The following is a 13,935-nucleotide window of genomic DNA, read 5'->3' on the forward strand; positions in this document are numbered from 1 at the left end:
ATTATATGTGTGAGGCCCTGAGCCAATTTTTTATTGCATGCTATAACTGGAAGTTTTTATGTAGCACTGGAGATTGTTATTAGCTCTTTCTGCTAGAGCAGGGAGTCAAATCTAGAATGTGATGTTACTGTTGAACATAACAGTCCTATTTTAATGTTCACCACAAAATTTATCATCAAATACTTGAAACAGAGACTTTATACTTTCTACTGACTTCTGAAATGAGCGTGTAATGCTCTGATCCAAAGGGAGACATATGGTTTATCATGTGGTGTTCTCAGGAGTCCAGGGACTGCTGTGTTCTATCTGGAGGGTCAGATGTACTTGTTTAGTGTTGAGCAATTCTGAAGCAACATAAGCTGTGGAGGTGACAATGAGCTTGCTTTAACCTGCTTTTTCTTTGCCCCTTTCTGCAGGCTTTGGCCCACAAGACCCTCGTGCTGCTGTTGGGAGTGGATCCATCTCGGCAGCTGGATCACCCTCTGCCCACAGTGCATCCCCAAGTGACTTATGCCTACATGAAGCACATGTGGAAAAGTGCCCGGAAGGTACAGCAGAAACAGAACTGTTCACTGCTCAGATCTGTGCAATGCCACACATGGTAGCTCTTCATCTTCCTCACAGCTGAAATGCAAGGCTGGAGGTTTTACTTTAGCCCCCCTAAAAGAGAGTAACTAATTCCTTAATTCTTTATTGGTATTCAGATAGTAAAAAAAAGTAAATTATTTTTTCTTTAAAACTCCGTAAGGCAGAGAAAGCCTGGTCCTAATTTTATTTCATAGGTGGAAAGATTATTTTTGCTAAACCAGTAGCTGGGACCCAAAGGATGCAGCCAAGATTAATGGTCAATAGTAGCTTTTTTGTCCTGTGTAGGTTTGGTACTTGACTTTTTACCCACTGTTCTGATTGCCAGGTCTCTACACTGTACCCATGGTCAGGTGACATGCTAAAAGAAGTAAGTAAGGGGCTTTATTACTGGTTTTAGAAGTGTCCTGAATAGTTTTCACTTAGTTGCTGAGCAGAACTGACTTTTACTAAGAGGTTATTGGAAATTTCTAACTGAAAGACAGCTGAAAAATGCATGGGGTTTTGTCATGGGAACAATTTGGCTCCAGAGAGCCCAGGGTGAATGTTTTTGACATTGCAACACAGGGAGAATTTACATAATCAAATCCAATAAGCTCCAGACTGGATCAGTTATCTTTTTTTTTAATATACATTAAAGCCTCCATTTACCCTCATATTCTGCCACATCTTTTTTATTTTTTCTGCCTTTGGGATTGCCAGCACTGAAGCAGAGCCATTGCTGTGGGAATATTGCCATGACCTAACTATTTTTTATTTGAATTAAAAAGACAGAAGGAGCTGTTGCTGAAGCCCTGTTCTGTTGGCTCTGTAAAACAGTGAAATTGTCTCTCACCTTCTTCAGTAAATGACCCCAGAAGTATGTGGGATCTCTGTGAGGGAAAATGTGTTTTATGGTGTTTGTCTTGTGGTCAAGAAATTAATAGATGGACATGGTGCAGGACACTGGTGGAAAGCAGAATGGGAGAAAGCACAAAGATTAAGGGGATGGGAGAACATATGTAACATTTACTGATGCGAGAATAGGTCAAGCTCATGAAGATGGGGAAAAATAATACTGAAATAGATAAATCATACATAGTTACACCTGATGATGTGTCTAGTTTTATATAACTCTGTGTGTTCACTTGGTTTGGTATCCTAATTAATAAGGTGCTGGTGTAGGCTGGTATAGATGGGAAATGACCTTTTTTTTTCTAACTGAGCAGTTCAGGGTTGCTTTGTTGATCTAAAATGTTTTCAGTACTGCCATTTTGGCATTTGGCAAATCCAGCAGGAAAAAAGCTGGCATCTAGAAGGAAACTTGCAGAGCTCCACAACAGTCATTTCTTAAACAACAGATAAAAAAGGATAAGTAAACCCTATTACATTTCTTGTAACAAGAACCTTTGCCAGCAGCTGCATTCTAAGCCATATCCCATAAAAAGGCTTGCATACAAACTCAGGAATTCAGTTGTTCCAGCAAACTTACTGCTTTCAGTCTGAAATGTTCTGTCTGTCAGTTTATGGCCATCAGTTTTCAATATTAATAGAAATTGAAGAGCACATTGTTGGGTGTGTCTAGATATGAGAGAGGCACATAATAAAAAGGTAACATTCTGTACTAATACTGTTTGGCAATATATTTTGTCTATTTTTAATAGATGTCTGGTGTAACTATTTACTATTTATAAGACTGTTATTTACTCCCCCCAGTCCCTTCTATCTAGGTTACCAGCTGTGGAATGCCCCACGTTAATGTTAAGAGTATATTTTCTTTTATTTCACCCTGGGCTAATTCCCTTTTTCCTCCCCACTGAGTTGTGCAAGCTGACATTTAAATGGGATAGATGAGGCATTTTGAGCTCAGGTGGTTCTTGCCTCCAACATAGCTCATTCCTGTAGATGCACAGGAGTAAATCAGGTTTCTAACAGCATATTCTGCAGTTCCTAACCTAAAATGACCTTGCAAATTGCAGGAGCTTTACTCTTAATTCTTTCCAGTGAAGTGTGCATACTTTTTTCTTAAATTGTTAATTTTGGGGTTTACTACTCCAGAATTCTTTCCAAGGAATTTTAAAAAGATTTTTTTTTCCTTCAGAATTTGGTAGTGCAAGTTGCTTTAGCACTACTGCCTTATGTAATGTTGTGGCAAAGGAGCAATGCACATTTGTATTTCTTCAGTAACCTTAGGAGAAAACTAAACTTTAATTTCTTGAAACAACTCAAAGTTAATGTCCTGTGGTGTATATTTCAAGCCTAGCCAAAGCTGAAAGGTTAGGAGGGTAGATCAGGAAGCTGCAAGTTTTCCTTCAGGCACTGTTTTCTCAAATTATCTTGGGGTGGGTTTTTTTGGTTTTTGGTTTTTTTGATTTTGTGGGGTAGTTTTTGGGTGGGTGGTTTTCTGGGGGGTTTTTTGGTTGTTTTTTTGGTTTGTTGTTTTTTTGTTTTCTTTTGGGGTTTGGGGGTTTTTTGTTTGTTTTTGGTGGTTTTGGTTGGTTGGTTGGTTTTTTGTTTGGCTGGTTTGTTTGGGGTTTTTTATTTGGTTTGGTTTGGCTTGGGTTTTGTTTGTTTCTTATGGTCTTTTCTGGTTTTTATGGTCATAGCATATTGCAGGTAGGTTTCTGTGGATCTGTGATCCTGTCTGTTACTGTATTGTCCTGATCAGAGGACATATTTAAAGCACAAAGTGACTTTAGAAGGATGTCAATGGCTAAAAAGCTTTGAAAGAACACAACACCATATATTTTCATTCCAACAACAATTCATTTCCACGTTGTCTCCCTCCCTTGACAAGCTGCATTGGAGCCCTGTGGCACTCACTGCCTCCTCCATGCCTTTGCAGATTGATGCATTCCAGCACATGCAGCAGTTTGTGCAGACCATGCAGCAGCAGGCCCAGCATGCCATCGCCACCGAGGACCAGCAGCACAAGCAGGAGCTCCACAAGCTCATGGCAAGGTCAGCATAGCCTCCTGGGGTTAGCTCTGCACTGAGAGTCACCTCTCCTGGGGTTCAGGGTCCCTGCAGGTGACACAGCTCAGACAAAGCTCATGCTTTGATTAAAAGAACAGGAGATTTCTTATCTGCCATGCAGTGTGCAGTAAGTGTCAGTGGGACACATCAGCCTGAACAAGCTTGTGTTTGTTGCTGCTCTCTGGTTGTATTTTTCCAGCACCGTGGCTCGCTGGCAGAAGGCAGAGCTCTCAGCATGGCTGTTTCTTTGGTTTTCAGGAGATTCAGTCACTAGGAAAGAAATCCTCCCCCCATGCCTGGCACATCTGTATGAAGTGCCCAGGCTGCCAAGCACAACAGGACTGCTTTGGGCAGGAGGTGCCCAGCATGTCTCTTAGAATATTGGTGCACTAAAATCCCTATCTCCATTTTTCTCTGTGGATCTGTAAGTGCCATATCTGGTTTTTCAGTTTAAATTAAAAATTGTGTAGTGCTCTCTATTGAAGGTTTGCTTTTTCTGAAGGTAGGCATGCACTCAGTTTGCTTTTATGAGGATGGGAATGTGGTAACACCATTGTCTTATTTGTTCAGTGACTGTCATGGAAGACAAATTAGTAATGATTTGCATACCATGTTTGTCTTGCACAATGCTTTCTGGAAAACTCAAAATACAGAAAGGACAGCCATGTAACTGTGGCATTTAAAGCCTGCTGAGGGAACAAAGTATTAAGTTTTGCACAAACCTTGACAACCCCACCCTGCTGCAGTAAAAATGTGTTGTTTTTCCTTTGCTCTAGGAGGGAATGACTTAATGGGGTTCTGGCTGGGGGAAAAACAGTTCCTCTGTGTTTCCAATGTCTGTCTGTCAGTGTTCTCCTCAGAAGGCTCATTTATATGGTGCTCAGTACAGTTCACCAGCACTGTGTATTTCATTTACACTGTGTAAAATCTGTATTTTATCAGCACAGACTGATGCAGTATTTAGATGTTGCTATTACCTACTTCTTACATTTATTTTATAATTTGTATAAATGAGGAACCAAGTTTGATCCCCACCTTTCCTCTTAAATTAAACCTTCAGCTAGTTAGTTCCACACTACAAGCAAGATAGAGGTATTTTGATTTTTGGATCCATCCTGCAGGAGAAGCTTCCTGACTGGGTTCACCACATGGAATATCTCTCAGACTCCAGATAATAAGTTAGCCTTTTAATCCAGAGGCTTTGTTTTCATTTTAGGTTTTGACTCAATAATCCCTTTGCTTAACCAGGTGTTTCCTGAAGCTGGGGGAGTGGCAGCTGAACCTGCAAGGCATCAATGAGAGCACCATCCCCAAAGTGCTGCAATACTACAGTGCTGCAACGGAGCATGATCGCAACTGGTACAAGGTCATTGCAGGAAAATTTCCTGATCAATTTGATCAAATCCCATACTGCAGCAAAGGAAGATGTTCATTGGAAGATCTCCTATAACTGTCTGCCTTGTTACTGCCAGTAGGATTAAAAAAACAAAACAAAAAAAAACCAAAAAACAGAGAAAGTGGTCCAAGGCAACCATGCTTGGGTGTTCTTGTTTAGAATTTTAACTGGTTGGTAAAACTAGGCCACAATTTCTGTTTCTGGTCTTGCTTTTGAGTCTGTCTCCTGTCAGCAATGAAGGAGAAAGAAAATGGAAAAATTTAACTTGTTCTCAGTTAGTATACTTGAACCAGGAAAGTAGCCTTGTTAATTCTCCAAAGAGCCTTTGATTTCAGAGTTGTGATATTTCAATTAATATTTGGTGCCAGATCTTATCTGGGGCAGCCATCTCATGTATTTTTTCCCATTACACATGCCCGAGTGCTAATATACTAATTTCCACTTTAGCCTTTGAAAAATTAAGGTATATGCAAATTTCATTTAATTTTTGGTACAGAGCTTAGTTGCTTTAATATATTCAACAGGGAGTTCCTGGCCAGGAACTCAACATGATATTATTTAAGATACTAAATACAGTAGTAATAAAGTTCAAATTACAAGCAGAGAAATCCAAGCATTGTGTTGTCTGCAGGGTGATACTGCTATTGTCTGCAGACACTGAAAGGTTGGATTATCTGTAACAATTAGAAAGTGCATGTTGCAGAAAGGAGTCATCATCCTTCTGACTTCTGTTCTCCCCTGTTGGCAGGCCTGGCATGCCTGGGCAGTGATGAACTTTGAAGCAGTGCTTCACTATAAACACCAAAACCAGGCCAGAGATGAGAAGAAGAAACTCCGCCATGCCAGTGGAGCAAGCATCACCAGCGCCAACACCGAGGGCAGCAACAGTGAGAGCGATGCAGAGAGCACTGAGAACAGCCCCATCCCCTCCCCTGTGCAGAAAAAAGTCACTGAGGTATCCTCCTTCCTCCCTCTTCATGCTGAGAGATTGGTACTTACTGCTTTTAGACACAGGAAGATGTTATGGGTTTAATTAATAAGTATTAGCTGTGACATAAAGCAGAGGCTGAGGTGATGCAGTGCATTGATGAGTTCTGCTGCTTAAACCCTTCATGGAAGGCTGTAATCTCTTTCATTTACCAGTTATAGCAAGATGGTAATTTTTAGGCTGCTTTGCTGTCTGTAGCTTTGCAAACAAAAAGTATAAAACCACAGTGTTTTCCCTGCCAGGCTGAATGACCTCAGTGTAGTCAAGCAAAACATAAATTCCAGGAGCAACATGTCCTGGGAAGAGTATGAGCAGAAATCAGCTACAGTGGGGATTGGGTCTATATTTCCACATATTTCTTCCTCTCACGCCTTGTTGAGTTTAGGATTCGTGTGGGCTGATGTGCTTACATAGAACTAATGCAGCAATTTTCATTCCAAAAGGATTTATCCAAGACCCTCTTGATGTACACAGTCCCTGCTGTCCAGGGTTTCTTCCGGTCCATCTCTCTGTCTCGAGGAAACAACCTACAGGACACTCTAAGGTACACAATAAAGCACACAGTAAATGAAATCCAGCTGGTAAGAACATGAGGTTTCAGAATAGGTAGAACACATTTCTGCTTTTTTGTTATGGTTGAATTAAGTGAATGTTCAGTGCAGGCTAATTTTTGTTATAGATGGATTATCCCTGCTATCTGAGGGTTCTGGGAAGAAAAATTGCTTGTAAATGAGTCTTGGTTTTTTGGTTGGTGGGTTTCTGGTTTTGGGTTTTTGGGGTTTTTTTGTTGTGTGTTCATTTGTTTGTTTGTTCCCAACAGAAGTATTTCTCTTTTTCAGAGTCCTTACTCTGTGGTTTGACTATGGTCACTGGCCTGATGTGAATGAGGCTTTGGTAGAAGGAGTCAAGGCAATCCAAATAGACACTTGGCTGCAGGTAAGGAACACAAAGGGCTAGGAGAAATCCCAGTTCTGGGGATAGTTTGGGGATTTGCTGCATAATATCCATGATGATCCTTTGCTAAACAATCTCTTGTAGATAAACGCTGAGAGTTTATCTCATTGCATTACTATAGTAGTAGTCTGTAACTGATTTAACAAGCATCTTGAACAGAAAAATGAGAAATGTTTCTGTATTTATATGCAAATTAGTGCATATTAATGAGAAAGAATAAAAATTCTTAAATTAAAGATGATGTGCATTCAGTAGTGATCAAGTATAAAACACCACTGTCCTCCTCTGATGTAGTTCACAGTCTGTTTCAGGGTTGCCTTGTAGAATGACTCTTGTAATTAAATTAAAAAATACTTTATTTCCTATTTAAGCATTATACTTCAAGATGCATCTTTCCATAGCAGAATCCTGTAACAGTTCTGCACAGAACACTTGTGATCTCATTGAGCTGTTGTACATTTCTGTTTGGAACCTTGTGTTACCCTCTGACCATCTCAAAAACGAGTGCTGGGCTTCCCTGCCCCCTTTAGAGGCTGTGAGGTCTGTAGGAGAGGGCAGAACAGCTGCTGCACTGACCACATAAGATAAGAGAGATGTTTATTTTCCTTATCCTCACTGCTAGGTTATCCCTCAGCTCATTGCCAGAATTGACACCCCTAGGCCTCTGGTGGGACGTCTGATCCATCAGCTGCTCACAGACATTGGGCGCTACCATCCCCAGGTGAGTGTAGCTCAGAGGAGCAGTTTCCCTGGTGTCAGGTGCCTTTCCTGGGTGCCATTGCTCCAAGTCCAGATGGCTGTGTGGGAATTCACATCACAGTGAGGATGGGGACTATTTGTGCTGCTGCTGCTTTTGCCTCAGCACTGTTCACATAAAAACAGGAAGAGGTGAATGAGCCGTGCAGCCTGGGAAGAACTCTTTGTCTCGTGCAGTTTTATGTCTACTGAGTAGTGCAAATCACCTGAAATGTCTTTAAGTGACTACTAAGAACCTACCTCACAGGTTTTATCTAAATTTCTTTCTACAGTGTGGAATATCACAAAATCCTAAGACCCATTTTTGTTCTTCATTCTGCTACTCAGTGAATTAAAAGTCTTGAAAGCCTTTTGGAACAGAAAACTTTCAGTAACAAACTCATATCACTACTTTCCAGAAGCAAGCTTGCTTCCTCTTGTTTATCCCTAAGGCTGCTGTTTGTTAATGCTTTGCTAATTATTTAAATTTATGTAGCTCTTCTTTGTGGTTCTAAAGTATTACTAATTGCTGTCCCTTGCAGGCTTTGATTTATCCTTTGACTGTGGCTTCTAAATCTACAACTACTGCTCGACACAACGCTGCAAATAAGATCTTGAAAAACATGTGTGAGCACAGCAACACTCTGGTGCAGCAGGCAATGATGGTGAGTGCTCAGTGTACCATTAAGTGTTTTATGTTAGATAACTGTAAATCAGTTATAACAACACAAAGTGGCTATTCACTGTTGATTCTGTTCAAGTACAATTAATTTGGGGTATTTTCAACTGGTAGAAGTTACAGTATTTAGTGTGTGTACACATATATATAGTATATATAGTGTATATATACAGTATATAGTGTAATTTCAAGAGAATGCTTTAATTTAAAAATAATTCACACACTGAGTTTTTGTGTTTCCTAATGAATAAACTTAGAGAAGAAATGCATAAAAAATCTTTGTTCCATAAAGAGGTGTTTTTGCTTAATGGAGAGTAGAAACAAAACTTACTGAGCATAGCCTGAAAAAAGTAATTCAATTAATTTAGTAAAGATTTTTATGAATAAGCAGAAAATAATGCCTTCAGGCCAAGCTACACAAGCATATAGAAAATATCAAAGGTAACAAATAAGGTGAGAAAAGCCTGGTCGGCTTCTTGCAGAAAAAAATGTGCCATCACTGTGGTACTTCTTGTGGCTCCCTCTGGCTGCCAGGAACAAATACTTCATAACATTAGAGAAGAAAGTAGTTTTGCATTTTTAAGTCAAGACACAGTTGCAGGATTTTTTTGGGGGCATTTAATTTTTTTTTCTGCTCTAAAACAGGTGAGTGAAGAGCTAATCCGTGTGGCCATCCTATGGCACGAGATGTGGCACGAAGGGCTGGAAGAAGCATCTCGTCTGTATTTTGGAGAAAGAAATGTCAAGGGAATGTTTGAGGTGCTGGAACCACTTCATGCAATGATGGAGCGTGGGCCTCAGACTCTAAAGGAGACATCCTTCAATCAGGTATCAGCAGATGGCCAAGAGGCTGTTCTGCAGGACAGCCACCTGCCCAGATGTGTTACAAGAGCCTTTGCCATCTAACACAAAGAGTGAATCTCTTTGGACTCGTTGTATTAGCTGCAGATTTCATTATTTATCTTCAGCTCTATGATGTTTATCTTCAGCTTTGTGTCACTTTTGGTGACTCTAAGTGGCCATGGTAGTCCAGATTGCCCTGGAGTCTTGTATTGGCAGGGTGTCTGATAGGGACCTGAAAACAACTAGTGCTTTGCAGTTGATTATTCTGCTTTGCTTACAGTAAGCACGGATAACAGAGAATTAACTGAGCTTGTGAGCCTACTGGTAAAGGGTGATTCTAAGCATTCAGTTGCCTCCTATAATGACATCTACTTGCAAGCAATGTTGTTTGATAAATTCAGTGTGGATCTTGGATCCAGGAATTTCTGGATCTTTAATTCTGATCTGCTATAAAAATGTGAGATCAAGTATTTGTAGTGCAATTTGAAAAGAGCCTCTGATGCTCTTTGTAGGTGTTAAGTGGTCTCCACCTGTTACACTGCAGTCTGTTGAAATTCTTTTCTCTGTTGTTTTCCTCCCTAGGCCTATGGCAGAGATCTTATGGAAGCTCAAGAGTGGTGCAGGAAGTACATGAAATCAGGAAATGTCAAAGACCTAACTCAGGCGTGGGATCTCTATTACCACGTGTTCCGACGTATCTCAAAGCAGCTGCCACAGGTGAGGGGGAAGATTCAGTTCTTTTGTGGGTCTTACTGTGTAAATTGTCAATACCAACCTTTGCTTTATGTTTTCTGGTTATTCAAAACATGAAACTTAAGTATTCTGGAAATAACCACATAGGGTTTGCTGCAAATTTGGTCTTTATGCAGCACTTCCTACAAGTACCTGAAATCACTGCCTGAACTGTTTTATGTCCTTTGACCGCATGAACTCTTCAGATGCTTCTGTGAGATTGAACTGAAGTTCTAAGGGGTTGTATTTCTTTTTGTTTTGGTAGCTCACTTCTTTGGAACTCCAGTATGTGTCACCCAAACTCCTAATGTGCCGGGATCTGGAGCTGGCAGTGCCAGGAACATATGATCCCAACCAGCCCATCATACGGATTCAGTCCATCGCACCCTCTCTGCAGGTCATCACCTCCAAGCAGCGGCCCAGGAAATTGACACTAATGGGTAAGAGAGAGCACTTTTCACTTAGCTATTCCAGTATTTAAACAGTTGTTGCTCTTAGGTCAAACTACATATTTACCTGGTAAAACCTCTCCAATGTTTCCTTTCAAGTGAGATTTTTCTTAGTCAGTCTGACTGCCACACTTTCCAGTTTTTGGGTGTATTTACTCTTGTCTGTTTGTTTAATGAGAATAAACTCCTGTGCACTAATTCTTTTGCAGGCAGCAATGGGCATGAGTTTGTATTCCTTCTGAAAGGTCACGAAGACCTTCGCCAAGATGAAAGAGTGATGCAGCTGTTTGGGTTGGTCAACACTCTGCTAGCAAATGACCCAACTTCTCTTCGTAAAAACCTCAGGTGAGTGCTCTGAGTAATCACTGGAAGTGCTTGTGACTTCTTGCATGGGTGCAGCTTTGCAAATAAACCTTGGCACAAGCAGCTGGTTTGTGAAGAAATGGCAAATCTTGGAACTAAGTTCAATGAAAAGAAAAATAGCATTCCTAGAATTCAGACATGGAGGAAATGTGTCTGAGGAGGTTGTTTCTTTGGGTTTTTTTAATTGAAGTCCCATCTTGTAAATTGTTATGGTCTTTGAAGCAACCCCTATTTCAAGATACCTTGATTGCTGCCTTAGGAGCCTGAGAATGGGGTTTTGCCAAGGATTTTTTTATTATAGTCACTAAATAGCTTGGTGAAGAGTCACTGAGTGCAATTCTGCACAGTGTCTTTCAAGCAAGAACACATCAAATATCATATGCAAATAACAGATTATCACATGTACCTTCTGAAGGCAGCTGTTCAGTGAAAACCACATAAACTTTGAGTTTGTCTGTGGATCATCTGGCAGCAATCTCTACAAGTGGATATTTAAGTCTGTTTGAAAAGACAAGCAGAACAACTATTGATAAGACAATTTGGACCAGAATCAGATTTAACAGTAGTTGTTTCAAGCATCTCAAAATCTAGTAATTCACAATATACAACAATTCGAGCTCTGATTCTCCATTTTTCCCACAGCATCCAGAGATATGCTGTTATTCCACTGTCTACAAATTCAGGCCTCATTGGCTGGGTGCCCCACTGTGACACCCTGCATGCACTCATCCGAGACTACAGAGAGAAGAAGAAGATCCTGCTCAACATTGAGCATCGCATCATGCTGAGGGTAAGGGGCAAAGCTGGCCCAGGTTTTGGTAAACCAATGTCTTGATGGAAGAAAATAGTGCCAGGCTTCTTCCTCTGCATCTTTTCTGATTGTTACAATTAATAAAAAATATTAGATAAGGGTTATAGCTTGCCATATGTTTTTTTGTTTCTCCTTTCCAGTTTTAGCAGTGACCACGAGTTGTTGCCATCTGGTGACTGATATGTGTTTGGAATTTTGTTTAACTGTGGTGTGCCTCATACAAGGTGCTGTGCTGCTGGCATTGCAAACATTGGGTCTAAGCAGCAGGGCCAAAATTAGACAGACTGGAGAAACTGAACACTACTAGAAAATTTGCAATTCCCTACCAAAAAGGAAAGCATGTGCCAGCCCAGAAGAATTATATAGATAATGGTTTCTGAAAAGTACTTACCTTTGCAGATTTTTAGCTAAATAGAGCTGTGGGCTACTGATTTTCTGGATACTAAATCATGTGCTATCTCATTTAAAAATAATTCCTCACTGTTGTGTGATCATCTCACTGTGTTTGAAACTGCTCAGTCTACAAATAATTCAAGTATAAACTTGATATGAAATTATTTATGATTACTGTGTTTCTCACAGAGGCTACTGGGGGTGGCTTTTTAATTTGCTGAATGTCACTTCTGAATTGTAGATGGCTCCAGACTATGACCACCTGACCCTGATGCAGAAAGTAGAGGTATTTGAACATGCTGTCAATAACACAGCTGGGGATGACCTTGCCAAACTGCTGTGGTTGAAAAGTCCAAGCTCAGAGGTGAGTTCAGCACAGGTACTGGCAAACAGCAGAATGTGTAATTATCTTCCCTGCAGAATGAGTGAGAGATGTAGTTTATTCATCCTAAACCAGCTGAATCTCTGCAGAACATGTATCACACATTTATCCACACATTTTCCCCACACAAGGGGCCTTACAAGGCTCAGAGCCCAAGTGAAGTGCAAAGCACAAGACTGGAGATTTCAGTCTCCATATACTCTGCAAGGGAGAGAAAAGCAGAAGCCTCAGAATATTTTCTCTTAATGACTTAGACATCTAATTCTAAGGACACAGGATGTTTGAATCCCCTCAAACTTATGGAATACTGAGCCTAAGGATATCACAGTTCTGCTTTGTGTGAAATGCAAATGATTAATGGATAAATTAAAATATAATCTGAAACATGCAACATGCCTATCTAGCTTTTTCTATTTTGTCTCCACTTGTAGGTGTGGTTTGACAGAAGAACGAATTACACTCGTTCACTAGCTGTGATGTCAATGGTTGGGTACATTTTGGGCCTTGGGGACAGGTAAGTAAAGCTGTAAAGGTTTATTTAAAAGCACAGACTGTGAAGGGCTATGAGTTCATTCTTGTGATAACATCTTCCATTGTGGTTACTGCTGAGCTGTAGTGATTACATCTTTCAGCTCCTAATTGTGCTGCTGTTATTCTCAGCACTGCAGGCATGATATGCAGAGTTTGTGAATCCTGAGTACAAATTAGACTTTCTTCCTTTTTGAAATGAATACACATGAAACTACATCAAGGACCATAAGTTCTAATTTTGCCCTTTCACAGAATGGTAAATCTTTCTCCATCCATTTTATTAACAATATAACTTCCAAAGCACTTTTAAAGGCAATGTATATTAGATTTAAATTCTGTAATGCAAAAAACAGCTAAACCCTTAAATGTTTCAATAACAAGGGTTCTTACTGCTGAACTTAAAAGTCCCTAACATGAAATTATAAACTTTTGAAAATTGAATTGAAACAAAATTGGAAGACATAAGCATGAATACAGCACTGTAGTTTTGCTAGTCTGGACTGATTTTCTTCTCTGTTGGTGGTAAAAGAACTTGTGTTACTTCCTGTGTAGCATAATGCATTACATTTTTCTATACTGAAAAAAATGAAAAAGCATAAAACAAGCAGAAAAACTTATGCTAACTGAAAAATAAACATTCATAAACATTCATATCCAAGAAATGTACTGATTGTTTTGGTCCAGGAGGTTATTTATCTTCCAAGGTGAGAAGGTCTAACTTCTGAGAGATAATTACAAAAGTAATGTGACAAATGCAGTGTCTGGAAGGTTTCCTGTTCATCCTGAGATTGAACATCTCAGACAAGCAAGCTGTAACTGGCTGTTCTTGATCATGAAGATAAATATCTTTTCAGACTGGAGCTGCTGTGATTGAGTCTGGGTTTTTGTAATGCTCTGTCACCCATGGTCTGTTTTTTCTCCCACTCCTTCACCAAAGACACCCTTCCAATCTGATGTTAGACAGGCTGAGTGGAAAGATTCTGCATATCGACTTTGGGGACTGTTTTGAGGTAAGTCTTCATATTTGGATATGAAATTTTTAGTAATTTCACATTTTCTGGTGGAACAGAAATTAATCTGTAAGCCAGGACAAACTGACCTTGGAGTCTGATCCTGGGCAAACCCTTTGGCTCTCTTTT

At 40.1% G+C, this 13,935-nt stretch overlaps 1 protein-coding gene across 4 annotated transcripts in view; it reads left to right on the forward strand.

Annotated features, from left to right (window-relative positions):
* MTOR (mechanistic target of rapamycin kinase) overlaps nt 1-13,935 on the forward strand; it is a 63,070-nt gene that overhangs the window by 45,089 nt on the left and 4,046 nt on the right. For 2 of the 4 annotated variants that reach the window (XM_085079974.1, XM_085079976.1), the window contains 17 exons: nt 417-548; nt 914-955; nt 3,410-3,525; nt 4,789-4,906; nt 5,685-5,891; nt 6,368-6,468; nt 6,764-6,860; nt 7,501-7,599; nt 8,156-8,278; nt 8,938-9,120; nt 9,718-9,852; nt 10,133-10,307; nt 10,526-10,661; nt 11,322-11,469; nt 12,125-12,247; nt 12,697-12,779; nt 13,734-13,806. In XM_085079974.1, coding sequence (XP_084936100.1) covers nt 417-548; nt 914-955; nt 3,410-3,525; nt 4,789-4,906; nt 5,685-5,891; nt 6,368-6,468; nt 6,764-6,860; nt 7,501-7,599; nt 8,156-8,278; nt 8,938-9,120; nt 9,718-9,852; nt 10,133-10,307; nt 10,526-10,661; nt 11,322-11,469; nt 12,125-12,247; nt 12,697-12,779; nt 13,734-13,806 — 2,091 coding nt within the window. The remainder of the gene's footprint in view (nt 1-416; nt 549-913; nt 956-3,409; nt 3,526-4,788; nt 4,907-5,684; nt 5,892-6,367; nt 6,469-6,763; nt 6,861-7,500; nt 7,600-8,155; nt 8,279-8,937; nt 9,121-9,717; nt 9,853-10,132; nt 10,308-10,525; nt 10,662-11,321; nt 11,470-12,124; nt 12,248-12,696; nt 12,780-13,733; nt 13,807-13,935) is intronic. The other 2 variants (XM_085079975.1, XM_085079977.1) reach the window with 1 other exon arrangement.

Source organism: Lichenostomus cassidix, chromosome 21 (assembly GCF_008360975.1).
Source record: "Lichenostomus cassidix isolate B80296 chromosome 21, HeHo_3.0, whole genome shotgun sequence".
NCBI classification, from domain to species: Eukaryota; Metazoa; Chordata; class Aves; order Passeriformes; family Meliphagidae; genus Lichenostomus; species Lichenostomus cassidix.